Source organism: Macaca fascicularis, chromosome 20 (assembly GCF_037993035.2).
Source record: "Macaca fascicularis isolate 582-1 chromosome 20, T2T-MFA8v1.1".
NCBI classification, from domain to species: Eukaryota; Metazoa; Chordata; class Mammalia; order Primates; family Cercopithecidae; genus Macaca; species Macaca fascicularis.
The window spans coordinates 12136176-12150878 of record NC_088394.1 but is presented as its reverse complement, the minus strand read 5'-3'; the positions used below and the strand labels follow the sequence as shown (position 1 = coordinate 12150878).

The window sequence follows — 14703 nt, the reverse complement described above, 5'->3', positions numbered from 1 at the left end:
AAAAAAAAAAAAAACAAACCAAAAAAAAAACTAAATGAATTAAAATTTAAGAAAATTAAAGATTTAGTTCTTTGGCTGCATGGGCCACATTTCAGGTGCTCTAAAGCTTCATGCAGCCCTGAGACATTGCCCTCATTACAGAAAGTTCTATTGGTTGGTGCTGGTGTAGCCTTAAAACTTCTCTCCCACCCCTCCTGAAAGCCAACCACTGTTAGGGTTTTATTGGTGGTTCGTTTCTGAGATGGTCTATGCACACAGTCAGCACATGGAGTTAATATATCCACTTTAAAGAAAATAGGTGCCTCCTGTGTGGCATGAATGACTGTGTAATAGTCCGTGGAATGGAATTTATTCAGCTAGTTTAATAATGAAGGGCTCTTGAGTTTTTGCCAGGTTTCCGCTCTTACAAATATTCTGTCGTGAACACCATTTTCTCTGCAGAGTAAATTCTTAACAATGGAATTCCCTGGCCACAAGGTTTATATGTTTTTTCTCTTTTCTTCCTTTCTTCCTTTCCTTTCTCTCCCTCTCTTTCCCGCCGTCTATTCCCTCTCTTCCCTCTCTCTTCCCACCTCTTTCCCACACTTTCCCCCATGTCTTCTCCCTCTTTGCCTGTCTCTCTTTTCCCTCTCTGCGCACCTCCCCGCCTTCTCTTCTTTTATAACATCTTCTTCTGTGCAGTGGCATGATCCTAGATCACTGCAGCCTCAAATCCCTGGGCTCAAGCCATCCTCCTGCCTCAGTCTCCCAAGTAGCTGGGACTACGGCCTGTGCCACAATGCCCTTCTGTTTTTCTTTCTTTCTTTATTTCTTTTTGTTTGTGTGTGAAGATGAGGTCTTACTATGCTGTCTAGGCTTGTTTTCATCTTAGTAGGTGCTTTTCTAGGGTTCTTACCCAAGGGTACCTGGTCGAAACTTAGTGAGTCACTTGAAGCCCCTGTCATTCTGTTGAAGCTTTGTGTCTACCCTCCATCCTGCGGAGAAGATTTAAAACTTCCATCCCCTTTTCAAGCAGATCTGTGACTTCAAAAAGTGTACAAATGTTGGGAGGCTGAGGTGGGAGGATCACTGGAGGTCAGGAATTTGGGACCAGCCTGGCCAAGATGGTGAAACCCTGTCTCTACTAAAAATACAAAAATTAGCTGGGCATGGTGGCGCACACCTGTAGTCCCAGCTTCTCGGGAGGCTGAGGCAGGAGAATTGCTTGAATCTGGGAGGTGGAGGTTCCAGTAAGTCAAGATCATGCCACAGAACTAGAGCCAGGGTACAAATAGCAGTTTTAGACTTGATCCCACCAGGCATGATTGCTGGGCACCTTTGGCAGTGGATCTCCTGATTCTGCCTCAGTTCCCAGTGTCTTCTCAGAGAGGCCTGGAGTGGAGCATCTGAAGCTGGAGCTGGATCTCTTGCTGCAAAAATACATTCTCTACTTCCAGCTGTGCTGTCAGCCTGGGTTGGGGGAAGATCTATGTCAGGGGAGAGCTGTCCTCCTAAAACCCCACCTGCCTGATAGCTGAGAGTTATGCCTCATTTCCAGAATTACCAGGGGCCCTCGAACTTCTAGTTGTTTGTCAAATGTACAAGCACAAGTTGCCTCTACCTCCCCGCGGACCTTCCTGCTGGTCCCTATGGAGCTGTCTGCAGCCTGGCAATGTTTGGAGAAATTCTAGTTCCACCTGCCCCAGACTCATCACAAGTACAGTAACAGCTGGAGCTCCAGAACTCCGGAACTTTCTGGAGCCTGTTTCAGCAGACATGAGGTCCCCCCTTCAAGTCCTCTCTGTAACCCCATACAAGATGAAGAAACTGAGGCAGATGAGCTCATGAATACAAAGTGCCAGAGCTTGGGTTCAACTTGTCTCAAAGCTTATAGGATTTAAGATTGGTTTAGGGAAGAATGTTCTGTTCTCTGCCCCCTCCCGCTAGTGTGCAGGGTTTGGGTCCTGGGTTGCCTGGAGAGCCCCAGGTTATGCCTGCTGACCTGACACGTTTACAACTAGTGTTCTCTTTAACTGCAAAGTGTTCTGGTTTGGGTGAGAAATTCTGTGTTCACCCTGTTCATGTGCACCTTGAGGAAGCTCTGACGAGCACCACACAGCGTCTGGTCCAGACTGGAGAAAGCCATCGCCAGAATGTGCCTGCCAGCAGGAAAAGCTGGGAGCAGAGTAGAGAGCCAGCATCTGTTTCTGTAAAAAGAGAAGGAGAGGGTGTGTCTCTGTAGTCGTGTGTGCACACATGTACATCCATACACCTGTGACATACCCATACACATGTTCATACAGATGTCCGTACACACGCCCATATTTACATACATGAACATCCACATGTAGACACATCTGTATATACATTCATATATACACATCTGTATACACATCTGTACACATGTCTATACAGAGCCCGTACACATCCATATTCACATACATCCATATTCACATCCAATGTATTCACACATTTGTATTCACGCAATCCACATGTGGACATATCTGTATGCATACATTCATATACACACATCCATATATCCACTTCTTTATACATACAAATGTTCATACACACACATGTCCATACACACGTCTACATGCAGACACATCCATGTACAAGCACATTCGTACATACATCTGTGTGCACATCCAACAGAGAAAGTTCTGGCCTTGCTGGCCTTCGCAAGGACTTTGGATTGTACCATAAGAAAGGCTAGTGTGCCATCATTCCACATGTCTGGTTGCCATGTGGAGATCAAGTTGCCAGTGGCGGGATGTGAGCTGGGAGAGTCAGGAGGACATTGCATATACATATCCAAATGTAGGCATATCTGTATGCACATTTATGTACACACATCTATATATATACATGTCTGTTCACATGTGCATACATACATGTCCATATACATCCGTATTCACACAATCCACGTGTGGACATATCTGTACACATTCATATACATGCATTTATATATACACTTCTTTACACACATCCATACACATACGTGTCCGTACACACACGTCCATATTCACACACACGAACATCCACATGTAGACACATCTGGATATACGTTCATATATATACGTCCGTATATATACACATATCTGTGTGCATATCTACATACACCCATATATACATATCTGTTCACACGTCTGTACACACATCCGTATTCACACAGTCCACATGTAGACATATCTGTATGCATACATTCATATATATACATCCATATATATACCTCTTTACACATCCGTATACATATGTTCATACACATGCATGTCCATACACACATCTACATACAGACGCATCCATGTGCAAACACATTCGTAGATACACCTGGGTGCACCCACATGTCTGTGTACATACACGTCTGTACACACCCCTGTATACCCATACATCCATGTAGATACATCTGTACACACATCCACACACATTCGTACACACACGTCTGCGGGGAGCAGGGAAAGAGAGCGTTAAGTAGTGGCAGTCTGGTAATAGCGTTGCTTGGACGTCTTTTGGGTAAACTGACCAGCTGGTGGCCATCAGAGGGGTGTTGGGTTGGGGGACTGCAAGTTGGCAGGGCCGTGAAAGATTGTATTTGCAGTTGCTCATGGCTTTTCCAGAGAATCTTCTCTGCGGGGCCGTGAAGTGTGTAGTGAGCTGTCCCCATGGCCCATCTGCCAGTGTCTTCCCATGGCCAGGTCTGCACCACTGACCAAAAGAGAAAATTCTGGCCTCGATGGCCTTCGCAAGGACTTTGGATTGTACCGTAAGAAAGGCTAGTGTGCCATCATTTGACGTGTCTGGTTGCCATGTGGAGATCAGTTGCCAGCGGCGGGATGGGAGCCGGGAGAGCCAGGAGGATGTTGCAGTGAGACAGGCAGATGACCGGGGCTCCAGCTGGTGAGGCAGCAGAGGTGGCAGAAGTGGTTGATTCTAGACCCATTCCATAGGGACAGTGGACTCCAGTTCCTGATGGATTGAAAGAGGGGGATGTCAAGGAGAGAAGAGGAGTCCCTTGTATTTATGTCTAAATTTGTAACACAGGTTTCTGATTTTGAGAAATCCAGAGTTTAAAAAATTGGGGAAGTGCTGGGTACAGTGGTTCATGTCTGTAATCCCAGCACTTTGGAAGGCCAGGGCGGGTGGATCACTTGTGCTCAGGAGCTTGGGACCAGCCTCACCAACATAGTGAAACGCCATCTCTACTAAAAATTAAAAAATTTGCTGGGTGTGGTGGTTCGTGCCTGTAATCCCAGCTACTCGGGAGGCTGAGGCAGGAGAATCACTTGAACCAGGGAGGTGGAGGTTGCAGTGAGCCAGGATCCCACCACGGCACTCTAGCCTGGGACACAAAGTGAGACTCCGTCTCAAGGAAAAACAAAAACTGGGGAAGGATCAGTGTAGAAGGCTGTCAGCTGGCTTGTCTCCTGCCCTGTCTGGTCCCAGCTCGTGTGGTCAGGGCTGGGCCTGCTGGCCAAGCCTGTCTTCCCAGGTGACACTGAAGCCTTTTCAGGGCTGGAGTGACCTGCAGCCAGCCGTGGGTGGTAAGGCCGAGTGGTTCCAGGCGCAGCTGGAGGTGAAACTGGTGACGGGGGGCAGCCCCATTGTCTTTGCCGGGAACGTCACACGGCAGGCGGGCAGCAAGCTGGCCTTCTCCGCATGGCTGAGCCATCCACTGAGTGACCAGGCCCACGTGACAGGTAGGAGATGAGACCCCTTCTGCGCCCTCTGCTCTGTGGCCAGGCTAAGGTGTGGTGGCCCAAGTGCCTCATTATGCTCCTCATCACCCCAGCCTCTCTTAATATCAACATCCCATCTAAGGGCAGATCCAGGATCCATGTGAGCCCCCAGAACCTCCCCCAACCTCCAACTGCATCCACAAACCTTAAAATGGCAGCTTTTGGAGTGTTTTTATTCTGATCTATGATAAGAAACACATGTAACATTTTGACCTAAAATACACTGGGCATTTAAGACAGAGCAGGTGCTGGCCCTGGTGCTGGAGGTGGGGTGGTGGCGCCTGGGTGTGCCTCTCATGGGTGTTCCGGAAGATTCCAGGGTAAGGACAGGAGCTGGGGCTGGGGGTTCTTGGAGCAGTGGCTGTCGACCCTCTGATGTGGGCGTTTGGGAGTCATAACAGCTGGCTCAGTTTCACCTGTGTGTTCTGGCTGAGCTTCTGTGTCTCAGAAGCTTCCAAAGGTGAAATTGACCCAACAACCCACCATGCGCTGTTATTTCTTTTCTCTTCTGTCTTGTTCGATTTTGGTTTTTTGTAGTTTATTTTTGGGCCAGGCGCAGTGTCTCACGCCTGTAATCCCAACACTTTGGGAAGCTAAGGCAAAGAGGATTACTTGAGCCCAGGTGTTCAAGACCAGGCTAGGCAACATAGTGAGACCACTGCTTCTAAAAAAAATACAAAAATTAGCGAAGTGTGGTGGCACACACATCTGTCGTTCCAGCTACTCGGGAGGCTGAGGTGGGAGGATCGATTGAGCCTGGGAGGTCAAGGCTACAGTAAGCTGTGATCAGGCCTGACTGTGGCCTGTTGTGCAGGGTGCACATGTGTTGGCTCTTCAAGGAGCCCCCAACGCCAAGGCCCCTCGGTGATTCCCGAGTCCCCTCTTTGCCTGGGGGTGGGGATGTTGGTCCCAGGGGCTGGTCCTCTCATCTGCCTGCTCTCTGTCCCTGCAGCACTGCTGGAGAGGAAGGAGGAGGATGGGCGGTGGGTGGCCACCCTGGGTGCCGAGCTCTTCGTGCCAGGTCTGGTGGGGCTGCGTGCCATTGGCCTGCTGCAGCAATGGGACCGGCTCTGGACCAACGACCTGAGGATCCAGTACAGCCTTCTGGGTAAGGTGCTGCGTGCCTGGCTGCGGGGCAGGTGGAGGTGACAGGGCCTGCCCTGTTTCCTAGGGCTGTGGCTCCGTTAGCTAAGATACGCTGTCACCACGGGGTTTTTCCATTAGTCACTCTGTTGGCTCTGAGTAGGACTGAGTACCTGTCCATTAAAAAAAAAAAAAAAAAAAGGTGTATCTTTTAAGGGGACGTTCACCCCCATCTCTTAAGACCTCCCCATCATCAGGTTCTAATGGAGTGACGGGTGGAGTAGAGCATGGGGTTGTGGCTGAGGCCAGGCTGGGCCAGGCCCTCCTCCTCTTGGAGCCCTGGTGGAGGGCTGCCTGGTAGAGGAGGGCAGGGGTCTATAGGTTAATCCACACAGGTCAGGCGAAGCAGCCGACACACGAGTGTAGCACCAGCCAGAAGCTGCAGGCAGAGAGCAGCTCGAATGGCGCCTACAGGCTGGAGCTGGGCCACAAGCTCCACTGCACACAGATCCCAGCCTTCAGCCACAAGGTGGGTGCCCAGGCCAGGTGCGACATCCAGAGAGAGCGCCAGAGTCAGGCAAGTGGTGATCTGAGTACCCTGAGCTCATCTCCGAAGAGATGGACTTGCTCAAAATCACATAGCCATATGGGAATGGATCCGGGGCTGGAACTTCAGCCTCAGTCTTACATCTATTCATCCAGGAATGCTTCAGCCCAGGAGGCAGAGGTTGCAGTGAGCCAAGATGGCGCCACTGTACTCCAGCCTGGGTGGGAGAGTGAGATCTTGTCTCTAAAATAAATAATAAATTAAAAACAAACAAACCGAAATAGTGCTTCCTACAGAACCGTCTCTTCTGAAAACCAAGCTGATATCCCTGGAGTGGGTGGCTGTGAGGAGGCCCAGGGACTGGGTGGGCAGGGCCTCCATGGGCAGTTCACCACCCATGTGTGTCCCAGGTCCAGCTCTGGCACGAGGAGGACTCGGGCCACCTGCACTCACAGCTGGAGGTGAGCTACGGGAAGCACTGGGACAAGAACAGCAACAAGAGGCATGTCCGTGTCAGCCAGACCTTCAAGAATGACTCGGGGCCCGCCCTGAGCAATCACTTCATGGAGGTGAGCCCGGCCACTGCAGCAGAGCCGTGCCCCATGAGTCCAGCATGGATGGTGGGAGCTGGGGAACCCCCGCATGGCCCTCTGGCCCTGGCTGCAAGGATGCAGCCAACTGAAACTCAGCCTTGGTGACTTTCCGTTTTGCACCTCCAGCCCCATGTCCCCAGGGGTGAGAAACGCTTCTCAGAGGGCCAAGGACTGGCAGGAGGGCCTGGGAAACACAGATTTCCACCTGTAAAAATGCGTTTTGGAAAGAGGGGTTCGCTTTCAGTTTTTCCCGGAGGGTGGGTTCTTTTGCTGACTTAGGAATGATGGTGTGCTCAGCAGCTGAACAGGTGGTGGTTCTTAAACAGCACTATTTAACCTTGTATGTTGATTTAAAAATTGGTTTAGAATTTTTTTTCCCTTTTCAGATCCAGTCCTGCAAATGGTCTTTTAAATATTCTTTGATTTTAACTGTGTTTAAATATATGTCATGTAAAATTTACTGTTTATGTTATTTATTTAATTTAGTTTAATTTATTTATTTATTTGGAGACTGAGTCTTGTTCTGCCACCCAGGCTGGAGTGTAGTGGCACAATCTTGGCGCACTGCAACCTCTGCCTCCGGGGCTCAAGCGATTCTCCAGCCTCAGCCTCCCGAGTAGCTGGGATTACAGGTGCCTGCCACCATGTCTGGCTAATTTTTTTGTATTTTTAGTAGAGACGGGGTTTCTCCATGTTGGCCAGGCTGGTCTTGAACTCCTGACCTCAGGTAATCCACCCACCTCAGCCTCCCAAAGTGCTGGGATTACAGGCATAAGCCATCACGCCCAGCCACATTTAGTATTTTAACCATTTTGAAGTTTAGTGGCATTACATGCATTTACATTCTTGTGCAGCCATCACCACTACTTATGTCCAGAACTTCCAAAACTGCAAGTCTGTAACCAGGAAATGCTGACTCCCCATTCTCCCCTGCTCCCAGTCCCCGGAAACCATCATTCTACTTTCTCTTTTGGACTTTTGAGTACTCTAGCTACCACACAGAAGTAGAATCATACAGTATTTATCTTTTTTTTTTTTTTTTTTTTTTTTGAGACGGAGTTTCCCTCTTATTGCCCATACTGGAGTGCAATGGCGCGATCGTGGCTCACTGCAACCTCCACCTCCCAGGTTCAAGCGATTCTCTTGCCTCAGTCTCCCAAGTAGCTGGGATTACAGTCACCTGCCCACCACACCTGGCTATTTTTTTTTTTTTTTTTTTTTGAGATAGAGTCTTGGCCTGTTGTCCAGGCTGGAGTGCAGTGGCATGACCTTGGCTTACTACAACCTCTACCTCTGGGTTCAAGCAATTCTCTGGGCCTCAGCCTCCTGAGTACCTGGGATTACAGGCGCCCACCACCACGCCCAGCTAATTTTTGTATTTTTTAGTAGAGATGGGGCTTTGCCATGTTGGCCAGGCTGGTCTTGAACTCCTGACCTCAGGTGATCCGACTGCCTCAGCCTCCCAAAATGCTGGGATTACAGGCGTGAGCCACCACGCCCAGCCCCAGCTAATTTTTTGTATTTTCAGTAGAGACGGGGTTTTACAATGTTGGCCAGGCTGGTCTTCAACTCCTGACCTCAGGTGATCCACCCACCTTAGCCTCCCAAAGTGCTGGGATTACAGGTGTGAGTCACCACACCTTACCTGCCGTTTTTTTGGCTGGCTTACTTAGCATGTCCTCAAGGTTCATCCATATCATAGCATGTGTCAAATTTCCTTCCTTTTTAAGGCTGAATACTCCATTGTTTGTATAGACAGCATTTTATTTATCCATTCATCCATTGATGGACATGTGGGTTGCTTCCATCTTTTGGCTATTGTGAATAAATGCTGTTATGAACTGATGCTTTCAGTTGTTTCAATTGCTTTCAGTTCTTTTGTATATACACCTGGAAGTGTCATTGCTGGGGTCATATGGTAATTCGATCTTTAATTTTTTGCAAAACTGCCACACTGTTTTCCACAGTAGCTGCAGTATTTTACCTTCCCACCATCAGCGTTTGAGAATTCAGATTTCTTCACATCCTTACCAGAGCTTCTTGTTTTCTGTTTTTTGGACTGGGTTCCATTCTCATTGCTCATGTGGAGTGCAGTGGTGCAATCTTGGCTCACTGCTGCCTTGATTTCCTGGGCACATTCTAGGCCGGGGATGGCATGATCCCATTGGCATCTTGGGGGGGGGGTGGGCATTCTCCAGTTTGTGCTGCAGGTGCCTGAGAGGCAGGTGGATTGCCGTGTGCAGCTGCACCACTTGAGCCTCCGCTTGCCCTATGTGGAGAGAAGCAGTCACCTGAAGGTGCAGTACAATGGGCGGCCGCTGTTTGTGGCAGGCGGGCAGTGGAAGGACACATCTCGGGCCACCCTGTGGAAGTGGGAAGGTGAGTGTTGGCCGTGGGGCCTCCTTGGCTAGCAGCTCAGATTTCTGACTTCCAGGCCTTTGCTCAAGCTATGCCTCCTTCCTGGAACACCTTTTCCTTTTATTGGCTAGGCTAACTGAAGACTCAAACTGGGCCAGGCACAGTGGCTCACACCTGTCATCCCAGCACTGTGGGAGGCTGAGGCAGGAGGACTTCTGGAGGCCAGGAGTCTGAGATCAGCCTGTGCAACATAGTGGGAACCTGTCTTAATTTTAGAAGCAAACACATGAAAACCCTTATCTTTAAAGAGTCCCATCATGCTTATAATTACATCCTAACTTCTTACCTTTGCCAGTCAAGTGTCAGGTCCCTGCCTCCTTCTCCAGCCTTGTCCCACCCCACTCTTCCCGTTGCTCATTATCCTGCAGGCTCGGAGGCCTTTTTTTGCTCCCCAGACATACTCCAGGGCCTTTGCATTTGTGGATCTTTGTGTCTGGAAAACATTGTCTCTCACTTTTAAAAAATGGAAAATGGATCCACTGGCTGGGTGTGGTGGCTCATGCCTGTAATCCCAGTACTTTGGGAGGCTGAGGGGGGGCGGATTACTTGAGGTCAGGAGTTCGAGATCAGCCTGGCCAACATGGTGAAACCCTATCTCTACTAAAAATACAAAAGTTAGCCATGCGTGGTGTCAGGCACCTGTAATCCCAGCTACTCAGGAGGCTGAGGCAGGAGGATCACTTGGACCCGGAAGGCAGAGGTTGCAGTGAGCAGAGATCACACCAATGCACTCCAGCCTGGGCAACAAGAGTGAAACTCCATCTCAAAAAAAAAAAAAAAAAAAATTCACCATAGTTTATCCATGAATTTTTTTTTTCAATTTTTATTTTTATTTAAGGTGATACCTTGTTTAAAAGTGAATTTGATTTTGAGTTGCTCATTGTCGAAGATGGGTCCCATGGGGGGTCATTGTATTATGCTCTTTGCTCTTGTATAGACTTGAACTACGTTTTCTAAAAGTTGATTAAAGTTTATAAGAGAAAGATATCCTCAGTGTCACACCTGCCTACCTTGTGGGGTTTTTTTTGTTTTTTTTTTTTTGAGACAATCTTACTCTCTCACCCAGGCTGGAGCACAGTGGCATGATCTCGGCTCACTGCAACCTCTGCATCCAAGACTTAAGCTATTCTCTTGCCTCACCCTCCCGAGTAGCTGGTATTACAGGTGTGTGCTACTACACCTGGCTAATTTTTGTATTTTTAGTAGAGATGGGGTTTTACTATGTTGGCCAGGCTGGTCTTGAACTCCTGAGCTCAAAGGATCTACCTTCTTCTGCCTCCCAAAGTGCTGGTATTACAGGTGTGAGCTGCTGTGCCTGGCACCTACCCCAAGTCTTGCTTAAAACAGCAAGCACTCTAAATTCTTTCAGCCAATTTTTCTGTTTATATTCTCCATCTTTTAAAATAATATAATCATGCAGTTATTTCTTGAATATTCAGCTTTGGTCATTCTCCATAGGTTTCTTACTAGAGAGGATAAGAATTTAACTCTTAGATTGGTGCCCCTTTCAAATACGTATTTCTCCCCATTTTCTTAAAAGAATTACATTTTGTTAACATCTGATGCTTACAGAATTATAACTATAAATGTCTTACATAGCTTAGATATATGGTGTACTATCATGGTGACTTTTTGTTTTTTTCTGGAGTTTGTAATTGCCTTTATTTTTCTATTTGATTAGTTTTCTATAATTTTTGATAAATAATTACAGAATTTCAGCAGCATTGCAAAACTTTTTTCCAGGTGGTCAGACACATCAGATAGTTCATTGACTTCAATTAGTTGTGATATTTTTGTTGGGGACCCTCTTCCTGGAGCCTATGTCTTGCTCCAAAGTAGACCAGTTGCACAGTTGTGGTTCTGTAGCCTCCCTTTTCCATCAACCTGGATTTCTTTTCACTTCTCCTCTGGGTCACAACCCCTTTTTCTTAAACCTGTGTCATCTGTCTTGGTTTATTCCTTTGTTCTGATGGAGTACATCTTTCAGTAGCTTCCAGAGAAAGCATAGATGGGAGGTGTGTATTCATTCCCAAGGGTTTTTGTAACTAATTACTAAACTGGGCAGCTTAAAACAACAGAAATTTGTTTTTTCACAGTTCTGAAGGCCGTAAGTTTGAGTCAAGGAGCCCCCAGGGCCATGTTCCCTCTTAGCCTCTGGGGAGAACCCTCCCTTGCCTTTTCCAAGCATTTGGTGATGGATGTTGAAGCTTGGTGTTCCTTGGCTTACAACCGCATCCTCTCTAATGTCTGCCTCTTTTGTCACATGGCATTCTCCCTGTGTGTGTGTGTGTGTGTGTGTGTGTGTGTGTGTCCAGATTTTTCTTTTGTAATAGAGACATCAGTTCTATTGGGTTAAGGGCCTGTCCTATTCTATTATGACCTCATCTTGACTTAATGATATCTGCAATGACCTCATTTTCAGTTAAGGTCACATTGGGAGGTATTGGGGATTAAGACTTCAATTAATCTTTTGGGGGAACACAATTTAATCCATAACAGAATACAAACATTTTGAGACCCTAAATGTTGATAATACTGGGGGAGTTTGAGTGGAGAATTTTAGGTTGGAAATAATTTTCTCTTGGGATTTTGAAGGCATTGCTCCATTGTTTTGAATTATTTGGGAGATCTGATGCTTTTTCTGATTTAGCATCTTTTGTATGTGACCCTTTTCTCACTGTCTTAGAAGCTTTTAGGAACTTGTCTTAGTCCTGGTAGTGGTAAATTTCATTACGAGGTACCTTAGTATGGACCTATGTTCCTCTGTTGTACTGGGTCTTTAGCATAGGGCATTTCAATTTGGAATCGTGTCATTTTGGTCTGGGTAATTTTCTCTTACAGTTTCTTTGAGAATTTCCTTTCTTTGTTCTGAAATTCCTATTGGTTAGATGTCGGTCCTCAGAAAACTGAGCTTCTAATGTTTTCTCTGTTTCTCTCTCCAAACTAGTTTTTATTTTTGTCTTTTTTCTTTTTGTTTTTTTTGGAGAATTGGGGTCTCAGTATTTTGTCCAGGCAGGTCTCAAACTCCTGCGCTCAAGTGATCCTCCTGCCTCTGACTCCCAAAGTGCTGGGATTAGAGGTGTGGGCCACTGCACCCGGCCTCCTTGTTTCTCTTTTGTTCTATTTCTTTGTCCTTTTGTTCTATTTAAATGCCAATTTCCTCAACTTCATATGCCAGCCCTTCTGCTGGCATTTTTATTTTGGATTATCTTATATTTTCAAGAGCTCTGTTTTTTTGTTCCTTTCTAACATCGTCCTGTTCCATGAAAGCAATTGTCTTCTCTTAGAGTATAAGTTACAGAATTTCGGGGATTTTTATCTGTTTCCTCCGAGTTTCTTTTTTCTTTTTATTTCTGTATTTCCTGTTGGAGGCTTTCCCCCAAATGCTAAGCCAGCCTTGGATATGTGTTTATGTTTGAGTTGGCTGCTCAAAATATTGGTTACCCTGTTTTCAAACAGGGTAATTATGTTTTGAGTGTACTCAGAAGCTGCCTGAGGACTTAATTAAAACCAGCAGTTTAGCAAAGTTAGGGATCTCATATTCTGGAGCAGAGATTTAAAAGTTTGTTTAAAAAAAATCTATTCTTCTTAAAATCCTTTTAGGAAACTTAGAGTAAGAGACCTGCCGAAACAGAGAGGAGAGAACACATTTCCACACTTGGGCGCCTCTTGACTCTCCTGGATCCCATTAGGGGAGAGAGAGTGCTAGTTCTCTGCCAACCCAGGATTAGGCCCTAAGACTGCCCATAACAAGGATCCCAGTAGAAAACTCAGGAATAAAAGTGGAGAAAGTGAGACATCTGGCTAAAATGACTAGAAGCCCTCAGCAAGTAAAGAAGGAAAAAGAAACTGAGAAACCAGAAAAATCATCAGACCAGTTAATTCAGCTTTGGAGTAACTGGAGATCTAGAGTTTTCTAAAAGATTAGAAATCTACTGAATTTGAAGAGTTGAGGAAGAAGAATCATGAATGGCCTAAAGCAGTTGCCCAGTGTCTCACACAGAAGGGCATGGAGAAGAACTGGCAGGAATGTCCCCAGATGGTGACAAGTTTGCAGAACTTTTACCAGATGACCCATGAGGCCACCCAGAGACCCAGGAGCCAGCCCTGGCCCTGTCCTCATGGAAATGCTCTACACAGGATTTTTGGATACAGATGGAAGGACAAAATGTTTTCAGGTCCTGCCTGGGCAGATGCAGTTGTCCTTCCAGCTCTGGAGTTCCAAACCCGGGCCTGTGCCATCTCCATTCACTTTGAGAAGCTGCTGTGGGCTCCCCAATCCATAGGCTGTGTGCAGGATCCTGTAGTACCCAGAGGGGCGCCCTTGATCATGAACCCTGTGTGTGGTCAGCTCTAAGTCTGTTTCCTGCCTTTCCTCCAGCAGCCCCTAGCCGCCTGCAGCAGTAGCCGCTCTCTTCTAGTTCTGATCCAGGTCTTGAACTTGGGAGACAATTAGAACCTGGATCCCAATTCTGTCTGAAAGCAACAGAATAACATAATCTATACACTGGCACATGACCCTTGGTCCAGCCCAATGTAATGAGAAATAAATGAATGACCATGACCTCAAAAGCAAAACAACAACAACAACAACAAAAACTGAGCAACCAGACATATGTTCTGGAGGGCCCGAGCTTACCAGATCGCAACTGTGATCTATAAAGTGAAATAAGATCTTTATCACTATGAAAGAACATGAATGAAATAGAAAACAAATTGGAGACTCAATACTTGTTTGGAAGGAGGCGCTATATATAGGTGGGCGCACGTGCGGACTGGTAGGCTTCCCTGTCAATCAAGCAATTGGGTGGGGACCTGGCTCTCCAGGGATCCATGCCTTCCTTCTGTTCTTCTGTGGTGCCATCTTCCCGTTTCCCATGAGAAGGGAGCAACTGGGCAGGGACTAGGCTGCCCACTCTTCAGCGTCTCCCTGTTCTCAACTGAGCAGCTCCTCCCTCCCCTTACTGTGTCTTTGCCCCTGCATATGAGCCTGTCTGCCTCAGTTTCCCCAGACAGTAAATCTCCTGTCTCTAGCAGGGGTGGGTTGCCTGCCCCTTTGATTAACTCCCCCTTGTCTTTCATTTAGGTATCAGGTAAATAGTAACGTCCTCCTAGAAGCTTTTGCTGACCTACCCAATTTTTATCAAATTCCTTCTGTATTGTTTTTCTTCACAGCCCTCAGCATTTCTACCTGTGTTCTTTTTTTTTTTTTTTTTTTTTTTTTTTTTGAGACATGGTCTCCCTCTGTTGCCCAGGCTGGAGTGCATTGGCACCATCACAGCCACTGCAACCTCCACCTCAGCCTCCCAAGTAGCTGGGATATAGGTGAGCACTACCGTGCCTGGCT

At 47.0% G+C, this 14703-nt stretch overlaps 1 protein-coding gene across 1 annotated transcript in view; it reads left to right on the top strand.

Annotated features, from left to right (window-relative positions):
- The window catches only part of LOC102140761 (uncharacterized), a 153704-nt gene that overhangs the window by 62819 nt on the left and 76182 nt on the right, over window positions 1-14703 (top strand). Inside the window, exons 24-28 of the mRNA XM_045382987.3 lie at window positions 4490-4676; window positions 5668-5823; window positions 6194-6327; window positions 6756-6914; window positions 9137-9317. Coding sequence (XP_045238922.2) covers window positions 4490-4676; window positions 5668-5823; window positions 6194-6327; window positions 6756-6914; window positions 9137-9317 — 817 coding nt within the window. The remainder of the gene's footprint in view (window positions 1-4489; window positions 4677-5667; window positions 5824-6193; window positions 6328-6755; window positions 6915-9136; window positions 9318-14703) is intronic.